General features: G+C 58.7%; 1 protein-coding gene across 3 annotated transcripts in view; it reads left to right on the top strand.

The window, feature by feature from the left end:
* The window catches only part of EFNB1 (ephrin B1), a 56,716-nt gene that overhangs the window by 26,076 nt on the left and 16,741 nt on the right, over positions 1–13,899 (top strand). For all 3 annotated transcript variants that reach the window (XM_072876796.1, XM_072876797.1, XM_072876795.1), the window contains exon 2: positions 5,995–6,272. In XM_072876796.1, coding sequence (XP_072732897.1) covers positions 5,995–6,272 — 278 coding nt within the window. The remainder of the gene's footprint in view (positions 1–5,994; positions 6,273–13,899) is intronic.

The following is a 13,899-nucleotide window of genomic DNA, read 5'->3' as shown; positions in this document are numbered from 1 at the left end:
CTTTTCTGAGGTGGTTGCCAGCTGGTGTGAGCTGTGGTCCTGCTGGAAGGACCCACACGCTGTGTTGGTATGGAGAGCTGTGCCAACGTGGTCTTCAGCTGCCCAGACACCAGGAAAACACACAGCTCCTGCGTACTGGAAAACGCGGTACGCACCTCGGTTATCGCTGCCCTCCTCTCGCAGTGCCTCGCTCTGCCGGGCATCTGCAGCCTTCACTGCCAGAAGTAGACGTCCTCCTTGTAAGATCCAGTTATTTTTGGATTTCTTTGAAGAAAACAGCATTTAGCATATGTCATCTTATATCTGTGTCAGCATTAATGCTTTAGAGCATCTTCTCCAAGGAGGAGATTGTTGTTAAATGTTGTTCCGTTTTCTGCAAAGCCTGAAATAAGGTGAGGTGCGTCGTGTTTCTTGGACATGGGGAAAGGTGATGCTGCCCCAAAGATTTCATAGTTCACGTGGTGCAAGGAGCGCCGGGGCTTGCGGGGAGAGAGGTTGTTGGAAAATGCATCAACCCATTCTTTTAAAAAATTACATTTTCCAGCAATTTACCAGTCATGTTCTCCCTAAGGAAGAGCTTAAGGACTGCTAGCATGTTTGTAAAGGTGCCGGATACCTTATCTGGAGGACACTTGTGTTTACAGCTATTGCAGTGAACATGTTAGCTCGTCCATGTTTAACCGTGACCCAGTCTGCTAGCCCGTGCATGCCCACGTGGAGAAGAGGAGCCTGCGTGGTGTGTGTGTGTGGAGGAAGGAGGCATCATGCCCAACATGAGTCCTGAGCTTGCTCAAACCAAACTTGCATGGTTTTCCTTCTTACCCTGTGTTCCTGGGCTTGTTGAGCCTCCAGCAGCGGTGGGATGGAGCGGGTCATCCCCGTGCGGTGCCCATTGGGGTCTGCTGGTTGCAGGAACCCTGGAGCTGCCAGAGCTCCTCGGCATGGCTGACGTCCCACAGGCCAGCCCAGGAAGCCGTGGGCTTGTGGTTTGGCAGGTGGTTTGCTAGGAGCCCCACCACCTTCCCACACGGCTGCTCCTCCTCAAAGCCAAGGTGTGAGCTTCCCGGCTGCTGGTGGGAGGACCAGGGTCTCTCTGCCTGTGGTTGCAGCAGGGTTCCCGGTCATCCTCGGTGTGCGGAGCCATCGGGTGGGTCTGTGCCCGGCCGTGTCGGGGTTGAGCCGAAGGGGCAGCTGGCACCGCGGGGTCGGTCTTTGCTTATCCGGGGAACACGCCGGTGCTGTGGTTGCAGCTTTAGCTCCTGCCTAGGCACAGCCCGGGGACACGAGGTCTGCGATCCATCCCTGGACCCCGGGCAGCCCCGTTGCATGTTTTGGGGGATTATCACCTCTTATCACTCCATTCCTCTTCCTCTCCCAGCAAACCGCTTCCATGATGCCAGGACGGCTGCCTCTGACATGGGGCTCCGGCCGAGCCCATGGCCCTTCCAGCAGGTCCCACTTGTAGCCCCCAGGTCACTCCAGCAGGTCCCACTGGAGTTTTTTGGAGCCCTGAGCTCCCCGTGCTGGTGCGAGGGGGGCTGCCCGGTCCGCAGGGGGTTGGGGGTCCCCGCCAGCATCCCCCCCCAGCTCGGGGCAGGGGAGAGGCTGCTCTTTAATCCCGTCTCTCTGCTCCCGCATCCCAGCATCCCGCTGCCAACAGAGCTCCCCTTGTTTACCCAACTCGGAGGAATCGGTTTACAAGGCTCACAAATACCCTTTTCACCTTTCCCATCAGAAAACACCTCCCGAAACAATGAGGAAATTGGACGCCGCCACCTGATCGCTCCCAAGGAACCTGGAGGGCCGGGAGCTGGGGGCCAGGGGTGCAGCGGTGGGGACGCCTGGCCGGGATGCTCTTCAGCAGCCGGCACGGCTCTGCGGGTGGGCAGCCGCAGGTGCCACCCACAAATCACCTTGAGGGGCTTTAAGTGCTGAAGCTGCCGATAACCGGAGCGGAGGCCAGCGCTCCCGGCCTGGCACGCTCTGCTCAGCCGGGTGCAGTTTGCAGCACCAGCAAAAGGTTCTTTTTTTAACCTTTAATGGCTGTAGTTAATCTTTCCCACCGCCTTTGACACCAGGAGAAAGGATGCTGAGGTGTTCTCTGTGAGCTGCTAACTGGTGGTAGTACCAACGCTAAACAAATAAAGCCGGAGCCGCCATCCTCCTCCCAAGGATGGGAGAGGTGGAGGAGGGTGGTTTGGGGGGGGAAGGTGTGTGGTGGGGGGGACCCTGCCGGGTGCCGTGGGTGATCGGGGTGCCGGGCGCCTGCTCGGAGCCCCGAAAGCGCTGGGCGCTCGCCGGTGCGGCACTGGTGGCGGGGCTGTCTGCCCCCCGTTGCAAGGGGCGTGCTGAGCCGGGGCTTGCCGGGGCAGATTGTGGGCAGGGGTCCGCTCGTGTCCCAGGAGCGGGGTCGGAAACTGGGCTTTCGGGAGGTTATGGCTTGGAGCAGCCGTCGTCCTTGGTGCCCTGCCGCTCCGCTGGACCCAAATGCGAGTTGTCTGATGGAGTGTGTGTCTGGGGCTGCGTCCCAGAGCACGCTGTTGTGCAGGCGTCGGTCTTAGTTTCAGCGTTAAGGTTGGACTGAATTTTGATTTTTTTTCTTTTATTCCCTCCCCACCTTAAAGCAGGGAAATCAGACTGCGATGCATGGGGAATACAGCAGGTGCCCCCCAAACTACAGCAACGCGCTCCGAGGGCACAATGAATTTCCCTGCTAATTTAAAAGGAGATCTGTTCATTCTTCCCAGTTAAGATAAATTTGAAGATGTGTCCTTGTAAAGACAAGTCAAGAACGTAATTCTTTTTTGCCTTCAACGGTCCTTCTGAAGTAAAATTTCTCATACCCAGAACTTGCTGTAATACTGCGTACGAGCAACTTGCGACAATTTTTGGACATCTTTTTCTCTGCTGTTCTTGTGACAAATGTTGCTTTTCACCTTCTGTATTTTAAAGGAGAATTTTCTGGAGAACTGGCCTCTCGCATGATGGGAACCGTTGTCAGTCTTCCCTAGGACGGCCGTCACAAGCCATTGCTTGCGACAAAACAACATATTTTGGGGAAAAAAAATCTCAATGTACGGTTAAGAGCTCAAAGAGCAATGAGAGGTGTTACACTTCAGGGGTTTCTCACCGCCGCTCGTGCTGCCCGGTCTCTCGGCTGGGAAACAGCCCTGCTTTTAGAGAAGAGAGGGAGGACACTAAGGGGGAAATGGAGGAGAAAAAATCAGGGAAATTGGAGGACAAAGGGTAAAACGTGTGTGTGCGGGCAGGAATGCGGCGGGCAGGGAGCAGCGGTCGGAGGGAGCACCCCTGAAAGCCCCGCGCGCGGCGCTGCCTCTGCACGTGATGAAGGGCCGCCTGCTTTGGCCGGCAGCTCTGTCTTGCTGGATGTTGTTGGAGGAGAGCTGGAAAATGTTCCTGGGCTAATTCCCAGGCAGAAGCTGTGTGCTTCTGAAGTTGAGACTGAGCGTTCATAGAAGAAATACAGCTCGTCATTTTATCCTTAAAACAAATAAAACAAATATAGGCCTTCTTTCTGAATGTTCTAGCGTGAAGAAGTGCCAGCAGGATGTGGTGCTGGGATGTTCTCAGATCCCTTGATTGCTTTACGGCCTCTCCCCTGCCTAAAAATCAGCTTGACCCGATCCCAGACAGCCATGCCGTCAGCGCAGGCTGGTGTTGCGTGCACCGGTTGGTTTGCAGGTGTTGGCCAAGGCTTTGGCCAAGGAGGTGTGATAGGTCCTCCCGGTATGGAGATGGGGGATGGATAGGAGCCTTCTCCTCCCGCTCCGGCGTTGCAAGACATCTGCTGGACTTGTTTGTGGCTTCCTGTTTGGCATCTTCTGGGCAGGAGGGAGCTGGCAGAGGCTGGAGGAGGGAATTTGAGTCACTGGGGAGCCCTGTGCCAGGAAGCCTCTGACTCAGCCCAGCCGTGGAGAAACGAGTGTGGGATCCAGCCGCCTCTCGGGGTGGGAACCCGTGAGCGAGCGTGCAAGTGTTCACTTGCGCTGCATGTCTGCGGGCTGGCGCGGGGCGGGGAGGGTGAGCAAGGGGAGGGAGGGGCAGGGGCTTCTTTGCATCTCCGGCTACCCGGCTCCTGGGATTGCGTCAGGGCTCCGGCCGTGGGTGAGGGAAGCCTTTATCGCTCCCAAGGCTTTGGAAGCTGCGTGCTGGCCGGGGGCCAGCTGACCTACTTGGTAGCGTTCAGGTGAAGCCGGGCTCTGCCATGCCGGCAGCGCGGTGCATGCATCCCACCCGCACGGGCCGTTGAGGGGTTAAGTTTCCTGCTCTTTTGTGAGGCTGCTGCATCCATTGCCTTCCTCCAGAAGTCATGACTTTCACAAAACTTAATTGCTTCCCACAAGCTTGCATGGCAAAGGTGCAGCCGCCGTGCCGGTGGTGCTGGGGTTGGGATGATCCCGACTGTCCCCCCGTGCCTGGTGCCCCGTGGCCATGGTGCTGCTTTGGGTACTGCTGGAGCCGGCGTGGTGGAGGCAGAGCCGTGGCCGGCAGGGAGGATGGGGCAGATAACCCGCCTGAATTCAACTCCCGTGTTCAGAGCAGCGTGGGTGAAGGTTGTCCCGCTGTCCCCGTGCCTTGCCCCTGCTCCTGGGGCTGGGCGAGGGCTGCTCCCTCCGACCTGGTGAGCTGGCAAAGAGGTGCAGCTGATGTCTGTCTGTCTGTCCTGGCCGTCCCTCCCGCTGCTGCAGCTGGCACCGAGCTCCGGAGCCCTTGCCAAGGGCATCGGGGTGTGCGTGGGCTCGGGCTCCGCCTGCCTCCTCCCAGCCCAGTCGGTCAGCGTGCAGATCTGCTGGGGCTCCCAGAGCCGGAGGCCTGGAGCCTGGGCTGCTCAGGCGCTGGTTTCAGCTCCGTGGCTTCTTGCTAAGACTTGCACCAGAGCCACGGAGCAGGTTGGTCTTGTGTGTTTGATCTTCCTTCCATGGTGCCTGCAGCCTCAGCCGGTGCAGCTGGCTGGGGGGAGAAGGTGTGCTCATGGCCCCGTCCCCCCGTCCGACTGCTGGGGTGGGACGGGGCAGGGACCGGCCGTGTTTGGGAGCGGAAGGGAGAGCTGTGGACGTGCAGCCTGCCGAAGCACGTGCTTTGGTTTTTGCCATGCCCAAGTTACACGGGGGAGTTGCAGCAGAGATAACTGCAGGAACATCCATTCCCACCTTATCTTCCATCAAGAACGCGTTACGTTGCCTACATCAAAGTAGGTGCTCTGCTGCTTCCCTCCTTGTTGCCCTAATCCTCTACTTCATGCTGAAAAAAAAAAATAAAATCAGAGTATTGCTCCACAATAATGAAGTCCAAATGCTAATTATCAGCATATTGCCTGCCTTCTCTTCGCAATGCCCTGCCTTCCAGCCCCAAATAGCTTTCCTCCCTCCTTGCTCCTCTCCATCCGGTCCTCCCACGCTCCTGGGCATGCCGTTGAGCCTGGCTTGGTAGAAGTTGTCCTGCAGGATGCTTCCCTCCCTTCCATTTAAGGACAGGAATTCCTCGGGGAGCCGGGGCGTGGAAGGGATCCCTCCCCGCGCCACATTGTCAGGACTTCTCCCCATGCCTAATTATTGCCTGTCCCTGCAGAAAGCTCCTTGCCTGGCTGTGGGGCAGAGCCACAGCGTCTCCAGCCCGCCTGCTCCCCAGCCCTTTGTGGGAAGACTCCATTCCCTTTTGGGTGCCAGGCTTGGGTTTGGGAAGGGTGCTCACCCTCGTGGTGGCAGGAGGGCTGGGGAGCGGGGACCGGACCAAGCGAGGCGCTGGTTTTGTTGGTGGGAGCCTGCACCGGCTCCTTGCACGTGCAGCGATGGTGAAGGAAGAGGAGAACTTTATTTTGGTGTCAAAAAACATCTTGTGGAGAGAAAGCAGCAGAGTTTAAGCATGAAATAAGTTGTGTGAAAGCGGGGCTCTGCACGGGGTGGGACGGGCTGGCGTGGCCCCCGCTGCCTGCGCTCGAGCGTGTGGCTAACCTCTCGCCCTCCTCTCTTCCAGGTTCATGACTGGGAAGGGGCTGGTCATCTACCCGGAGATTGGGGATAAACTGGACATTATCTGCCCCAAGGCGGAGCCGTCCAAGCCTTACGAGTACTACAAGCTGTACCTGGTGAAGAAGGACCAGGCAGATGCCTGCAGCACCGTCATGGACCCCAACGTGCTGGTGACGTGCAACCGGCCCGAGCAGGAGATCCGCTTCACCATCAAGTTTCAGGAGTTCAGCCCCAACTACATGGGCCTGGAGTTCAAGCGGCAGCAGGATTACTTCATCACATGTGAGTCGCCCTCCTCTTCCTCGCCGCTGTCCCCGGCTCAGGGGAGCCGCGGGGGCCTGGAGAGTGTCGCCAGGCGCTTGTTTGCGACTTGGCCGGTGCAGAGAGCTGACACGTACGGAAAATATTTCCCGCTGGATGGGAGAAGGGGGAGGAATGTGTCACTGGCCGACCGGGTCACCGGCCTGTATCTGGCTGCTGTGCTGTGCCTTGTGCCCCCTGCCCTGCCCTGCCCCTGCCCGTGGCCAGGAGCAGGAGCGTGTCCCCCAGCCGGGGTCAGCGCTGGCACGGAGGGCAGCACGTGTCCGAAGCACCGTCATGCCCGGAGCTTCATTTTGCTGCCGTCTTCCTCTGAGGCTGGAGGTGTTGCAAGGCATTTCTTGTAGGGCTTTGCCCTGGGGAGCTCCCCATGGGGCAGTCGGGATTGGGAAGAACGGTGACCCAGGAGATGCTCGTCGTCTTCCCTCCTCCGAGAGCAGCCCCAGCAGCGGGAAGCTGCCAGTAGTGCCCAGTGCTTGCTGTGGTCTAAACGGCTGTAAGATTCTGTATACTGGCTTGTTCATGTTGTTTCCCGGTATAGCATGGCTTTATGGAGGAGAGAGGGAAGGAGGGCTGAATTTTCTCAGCCTGTGGTCCGTGCGTGCAGGGGACCATTGCACGGGGATGCGTCTGCCTGTGCCGGCTCCGGCGTGGATGGAGGGAGGACTCCGGGGAGCTCGGCGCTCCCTCGGCAGCCGCTCTGGTGGTGCTGGGCTGGGCCGTGCCTGCCAGCTCGCTCTTCCCCTGCTCGGCTTCTCCTCACCCTCGCTGTTTCTGCCTGGCTTGGCGCATCGCGTGTGAACCCGCGGCGGAGCAGCTGGTAAAGGGCACGGTGGCCACGTGGCTCATCTCTCCCCTCGCCGTCACGTGCCGCGGGCTCGCCAGCGAGCGGCCTGGCGCAGAGGTCAGCTGCCCGCGTGGGAGGTGAGCGCCGAGCCGTGGGAGCTGGTGCTTTCCAGTCGGTAAACAATGTATTTTTAGCCTGAAATCTTTGCCCTCAGAGGGGGTGCTGAGGATGTTGCAGGCAGCTGGGGGCAGGAGTTGCTCTGCCGTAGCGCGGTGCCGTGGTGCTGCTGGCCTGAATTTCCCCAGCGAGCCCTCCCTGGGGCTGGAGCTGCCTCTAGTTTTGCTGCAGAATAATTTGAATAAACCTGGTGCTGAGAAAACAGCTGGGACGGGCTCCGGCAGGTCAGCCCTGAGCCCACCCTTGCCTCCTGCAGCTGAGCACAGGGTGGTGGCACAGGGGCTCACGGGGGATTCTGGTCACCCGTGCCCGGCACCGCATGGCTGTAGGAAGGGTGATGGCTGGGAGGACCTGGCGCAACAACCCGCTCAGCCTGCTCGGCACGGCGGCGGTGCCGGCAGAGACCGCGGGCTGTGCAGGGCTGAGTCACCGTTTGGCGGGGCCGGTCTCTCCCGAGAGAGGCTCTGTCACCCTCGCTGGCCGGTTCTGGGACCATCTGCCTGGTGTCGCTTGCGGGGCACAGTTGGGGTCACCAGCTTTGCAGCCGTCAGGGATGCAGGCGCCCCTGGCTGCAAGCCCGGGGGCCCCAGGGATGGGCTGGGGATGCCAAAGGCCCTGGCACAGGTCCCCTGCGGGCTCCCATCTCCCTTACCATGAGTAACCAGGGCTGGCACCAGCCTGGCGGCTCTGGGACCCCGAAAGGTCAGCCCTTCTGCTGTCCCTCAGCTGCTGCAAGGCTTAATTCAACAGCAAGCTTTCCCTGCAGCGGGCAAAGGGTGGGGAGAGGGGCTAAATGCACAGCCATGAGTCTGCCTTTTGTATGTCGGGCAAACATCTTGAAGCACTCGGTCAGCGGCTCCTCTGTGCTTGGGGGTCAAGTTCAAGCAGCGGCACGGTCATCAAGCTAACGAGGGCTGAAAGCGGGGTCCTGCCTCACGCCCTGCTGCTACGTCCCCTGGGACCCTTGGGCTGCAAATAACCCCCAAAGCCAAATATGTTGCCTAGAATGAGCTGGGGAGCCTAACAGAGCGCTGGGGAGGAGAAACGCAGGGATCCCTCGCATTGCAACGCGGTCTGGCAGGAAGGTTGCAGGCAGGGCAGGCAGAGGATTTACCAGGCTCTGAATTGCACAAGTTTGAAGGAGTTGCTTTGCATTTCACACGAAAGCTCTTGCTTAAGTTAAATCAACTGCCCGTAGCTTTCGGTGGCTTTTTCACAAGCGGCCGACCGCGCTGCCGAGTACAAACGTGGCTCCCCAAGGGCCCCCATGGCTTCGAGCCAGTGCCAGCTCCGCTCCACCGCTGCCAGCACACCTGGGTCACCATCGCTCCGGCTCGCTGCAGCCCCGACGGGATGCACAGCCGGGATTTTGCAAGCTGCGCTGTGCCGGCTTTGCCGGCACAGCGCAGCTTGCAAAATCCCGGCTGTGCATCCCGTCGGAGGTTTGGCTGAGGCTTTTAAGCTCGTTGCATTTTTGCCCAGTCTTTTTTTATATGATTCTGCTTCCAGCAATGGGAATCTTCTCCTGTATCTAGAATTTTTTTCTGTATTCGTAATGCAATCCTCCTTTCATCCCAAGGTGGGCGGATCTCCCAAGACACTGCCATAAAATCCTATTTAACCTCTATTTTCCAATCCCAGTCTCCTGTTGCAGCTTCTCGGAGCTTGGATAGGGCTGGGATAGGGATGTGGTGAGCAGGGTGCTCAGAGCATCCCTCTGGGGTCCCCCCCCTCTCTCTTCGGGGGGCCGGCACTGCCCTCTGCCCCCTCCTCAGACCGTTTCTGACTTTAATTTCTCTTGACTCCTCTGTGCTTTGAAGCGAGCCCCCTCGGCGCTGGGAGCGAGCGGCCGCTGCCAGCTGAACTCTGGCCCCTGGGTGGGCCGAGGATGCTCCTGTGATCTGGCTGTACCCCTCTGCCGAGCAGCCCCAGGAGCTCTTTCTGCCAAGAAATAAAATAGCCAAAAAAACAAAGTCAAAAGTCTCCCGAGCAGACCACCCACACGTTGTCTTTTTTTTTTTTTCCTCCCCCCCCCCCGCCTTTTTTTTTTTCCCCTTCCCCTCCCTCTCCCCGAGCTTTGCCTTGACACAAAAGGGGTTTTTTTTCTTCCTTTTCATTTGCCGGCGGCTCTAAGCCGGGGAAGCGATGCCGAAGCGGAGGGGAGCGGGGCGGCAGCGGGACGTGTGCCGCTTGGCCCCCGCCTTCCCCAGGTGGCTGGAAAACCTCCCCGCCGGAGCCAAGGGGCTTCCCGGGGTCCCTCCGCATTCAGGGCTGCTCCCCCCCTTGCCCTCGCCTTGGATATGCCAAGCCTTGTTTAGGACCACTTTTATCACGGAGGGACACGGCCCCAGCCCTCGGCTTAGCAATGAAAAAGGCTTTTGAAAGCAAACATAACCTCTCCCCATCCTCTCCGAAGCCTTGCACCGAGCCCCTCCGCACCAGCCCCGGGCTTTCGTTAAAAGCATCTTTTCTCCCGGGGCTGACGCCTCTTCCTGAGCCTTTTCATAAAGAACAAGATGCGGCAGCTCCTGCCCGCAGGTCCACGCGGGAGTTCCTGCCTGCAGGTCCACGCTGCAGACAGGGGCTTGGTGGAGGACGTGGGGCTCCAGGAGGACGTGGGGCACTGTCCCTGGGACAGGGCCCTGAGCGGGCAGGGAAGCTGGGAATTTGGGAATTGGATGTTTTGCTCCATGGCAGACTTTGGGATCAGGGCAGCCTGTGGTTTCTTCTGTCCTCAGTCTCCTGCGGCTGCCTCCCTGCCTGCCTTTGGTGTCTGGGTAGGAGTCTCCTGTCCCCGGTGTCCATCCCCTCCCTGCAAAAGCATTGCACGCCGCGGGCAGACGGAGGGAAGCGCGCGGTGGTGGCTCTCCCGGGCGGTTCCTCCTGCTGTGCTGTGTGGGAGGTAGGAAGGTGAGGTCCAACAGGAATGAATTCTTGCTTTTTGCCCCAAAAGAAAGTCCTTTTGGGGGTTCCTTGGCCAAGCACAAAGCCGTGAACAGGCTGCTGGAAAGGTTGATGGGGACTCCAGGGTGGCTTGTCCTTGCAGACCTGTGTGCGGATGCGAATGCTGCCGCCGTTCCCTGGATCAGCGGGGAGGTTTGGATCACGCACACCAACCTCACCAAGGCAGAAAGTGCTTCTGGCTCATGCGCAGGCCTGTGGTTACTCCTCCCTTCACCCCTGCCGAGCTGGTAGAGAAGCTGGTTGCTTGTGAATGGCTGAAATGGGAGGGAAGAATGTGTCTGAGTGCTTAAAAATAATCCGTCTGATTGCTTTTTGGGCTAGCCGGAGTAAAAGGCTATAGGAAGTTGAAAACAGAAGACTGTGTTGTGAAGGTGCTGTCCTAGAGGTGGGGCGGGGGTCCTGCTTCGCACCCGTGGGTCATCTGCCCCAGGTCTGAGAGCCCGACCATTCCGACATTTCTCCTCAGCCTTGGTTTTTACCAGTTTCTGATGATTTTCTCTGCTTCCTTGGCTGTCCGTGTCCCGCTCAAATGGGACCTCCCCATCCCTGGTGCCTGCGCTCCTGGGCTGCTCGTGGGCAGCTCCAGCCCCCCCACGGCTTAGCCAGCCGTGCAGGTTCGGCTCTCTCCACCTCCCCTCCTAACTCACTCCAGCACTTAATTGCATTTGCTGCTACTCTTTGAACTTGCTCCAGTTTTACTATCTCTGGTAATGAGGTGCCTAGACAGAGATGCATTAATCCCGATGTCCTGGCAGCGGGGCGGCGTGAGGAGGAGCTCCCGGCGCGGCTCCTCGCCACGCAGGAGCTCTGGATGTGGCCCAGCGGTGCCCTGCCCTGCTGGTGCCACCGTGCCCTGGCAGGGAGCTGCCTCCGGTGACGTGTTCTTCAGCCTCGCGCTTGCCTCATCCTTGGACGTGGTGGTGGTGGTGGTCCCGGCAGCCCTTTCTGTGTTTGATGGGGTGCGGGAGAGCGAAGACCCCCAAGCAAAGCCTCGCTCAGCCTTTCGGTACTCTCTGGCCAGCTGTTTGCAGATGTGATGGGCAGCGCCTTGCCCAACCAGTGCTGTGGTGGGTTTCCAGGTGGGATCTCCTGCCCATCCCTCTGCCAAGTCCCTGGGCACGGCCACAGTGTCCCACCTCTCCTGTGAGCCGGTTTAAGGCAAGGAGACCTCGTTTGATGAGAATGCTGAAGTAAAAGCGAGGCCCCGGTAGATGTTTGCCCCATAAATCTAATACGTTGGCTGTTTGTTAGTCTTTAGGCACTTCAATCCATTTTTGATGTAATAACGTTCGTAATCCAATCTAATGCTTTTTGGCAGCAGGATTCAGCGAGACCAGATATATTACTCTGAGTCTTTCTTTAAACCCCTTGTCTTGCATTTCTGTTTTTAGATGCAATTAGACGTAACCTGGCAAGAATTATTTGTTGTAAACCATTGCTGCCTCTGTGATCTGGGCTTCGTCCCTGGGCCTTTCTGCATCAGCATTTTTCCATAGCTTGTGCTTCGGCGTGGAGAAGGGGGTCACCTATATACTGCCAACTGCCAGCATCAGAAATTTTGGGACACGTTCCCATACTCGCTTTTCCGGCTGTACTCCTCCAGCTTCCAGAATAAGTGCCGTTGGTTTGGGAAGCCTTTAGCCCATGCCAGCGTGTGTGAGAGTGTCTGCGGAGCCGCTCGAGCTCCTTTTTGCAGCCCTTGGTATTTAATCGTTTCCTCCCTGGTTCCTTCTGCCCCGGCGAGTGCGGCGCTGGCTGCCCGACTCTGATGGGTGCCGTGCTGGGCGGGGGGCTGGGCGCAGCCCCCCGGGGCGGTTTGTCAGCCCGCCAGCTCTTTGCTGGCTTTCTTTGCTGATTGCATTTGAATGTGGCCACTTTCATGTGCTCCTCATCTTCCGTCCCACAACTTGTTTGGTGAAGATGAGTTGAAAGCAAAAGTGCCGTTTGATGCCGTGATGAGAGCTATGAACTTCTGCTGATAAAAACCCAATTAACCGGCTTCCTCATTCTTCACCCAAATGGGCCGCCGCTGTGCTCGTCCCACCAGCTTGCGACATACCTGCGGTGATGATGCGGAAAGTCTGGGCGAAGCAAAGCCGTCCTGGTGGCATAACCGTCTGGTTTTGGGGACTGCCTTTCCTCCTCCATCCCCATCCCGCTGGGAGCTGGTGGCAGAGGGTGGATGAGACCCTCTCCCCGCGGGAGATGCTGCGTGGGAGCCGGCGGGCTTGCACCGGAGACAAACGGGTCTCTAACGGTGTCCCACTCCCAACTTCAAAGCCCGGGCGCTGGACATGTCAAACCCAAATAATAGCCCTTAGACAACATGCGGTTCCTTGTCTTGGAGGCTTGTCTGAAGACCGTGACCACAGTAAATGCGATTTTGTTGAGCCCTGTCCCTTAAGCCTCTGCCTCTTTTCTCTTCTCCTCCTCCCTCCTGACCTTTTCGGCTCAGCGCTGTCCCCGGACAGCCCCTGGCAGCTGATCTCATAGCTCAGCCTTTCACAGCCCTAATAGGGATGAAAAGCCCTATCAGAAAGGGCCAGTGTCCCGCACCCAGCCAGGAGGTAAATACCCAGCGCTTTGATCTGCTCCTGGGCCGGGGAGAGGGGAGACCCTGCCAGCAACAAAGACCCCCCCGGCCAGGGGTGCTGGTGCCCGCTTAACTCTCTGGCTGCTGGGCAGCCCGGCCCCTGCCTGCACCCGCCAGGCAGCTGCCCGCAGCTCTTCCATGGCCAAGGGCTCTCCCCGCCGCGGGGAGCCGGGCACCGGGCTGTGTCTGCCCGGGGAGTCGGGCTGCCTGCATCCAAGGATGCTCTTCCCCAGGAGAAACGATTTCTAAGAGCATCTCTTTAACACCGACATGACCCTTTAGTGGAAAATAAAACGTATTTAACTCCTTGGTGCTCCTGAAACCCCAGGTGATGTGCAGAGGTGACGTGCAGCCTGGGCAATAGCAGCAAGGAGTGACATCCAGCTGGCACCCATGCATCGCCTGCCTGATCCCGCTCTGCACCCCTGGACGCTGCTGGGGCAGCCCGACTCTGCCTGTCCCCCCCAAAAGGTGCTCCCTTTGCAGCCGTGGTGGAGGGCCATCGCTAAAGCAGTGCCTTTGGTTTTGTGGTGCACGCCGTGGCCATGCCTCTGCCCCCGTCCTCTTCCTCCCCTTCCAGCCCCCGCTCCCCCCGGCACGTCTGCAGCAGGGGGGCACGGGGCCCCAGGGGGTCTCCTGGAGCTGCAGGTGCACGGACCGTGGTGGACCTTGCTCTTCAGTGACGGTCACCTCCGAGGGCTTCCTCCGTAACGCTGGAAGAGATTAAAACTTGGCTCCTTTCAGAGTAAACTTCCAGTAAGAGACTTGAAAGGCAGAAGAAGCCTTCAGCTTGACAAAGACTTGAAAAAAATCCCAGTGTAGAGGAGCAGCTGAGAAGGGTGTGCAGTAGGTAAGTGCAGGCAACTACTTCCTTGGAATATTTTTTTAAATAACCACTTCTTCATCAAGACCCTCGCCCTGGGCTTTCCCCCTGGGATCCCCGTTGCATTCTACTGCTCCTGCACCTACGGTGCCCTTGCTGCCGGGGTGCCGGGAAGAGGCTTGCAGGCACCACCGCAGCTCGGACCTGCTGTGAAAGGCTGCGTGTTGCAGCTTCGGCTGCCGGGCGA

The sequence above is a fragment of the Ciconia boyciana genome, chromosome 12 (assembly GCF_034638445.1).
Source record: "Ciconia boyciana chromosome 12, ASM3463844v1, whole genome shotgun sequence".
Taxonomy (NCBI): Eukaryota; Metazoa; Chordata; class Aves; order Ciconiiformes; family Ciconiidae; genus Ciconia; species Ciconia boyciana.
The sequence above is the reverse complement of the archived record's forward strand: the minus strand, read 5'-3'. Positions and strand labels throughout refer to the sequence as shown.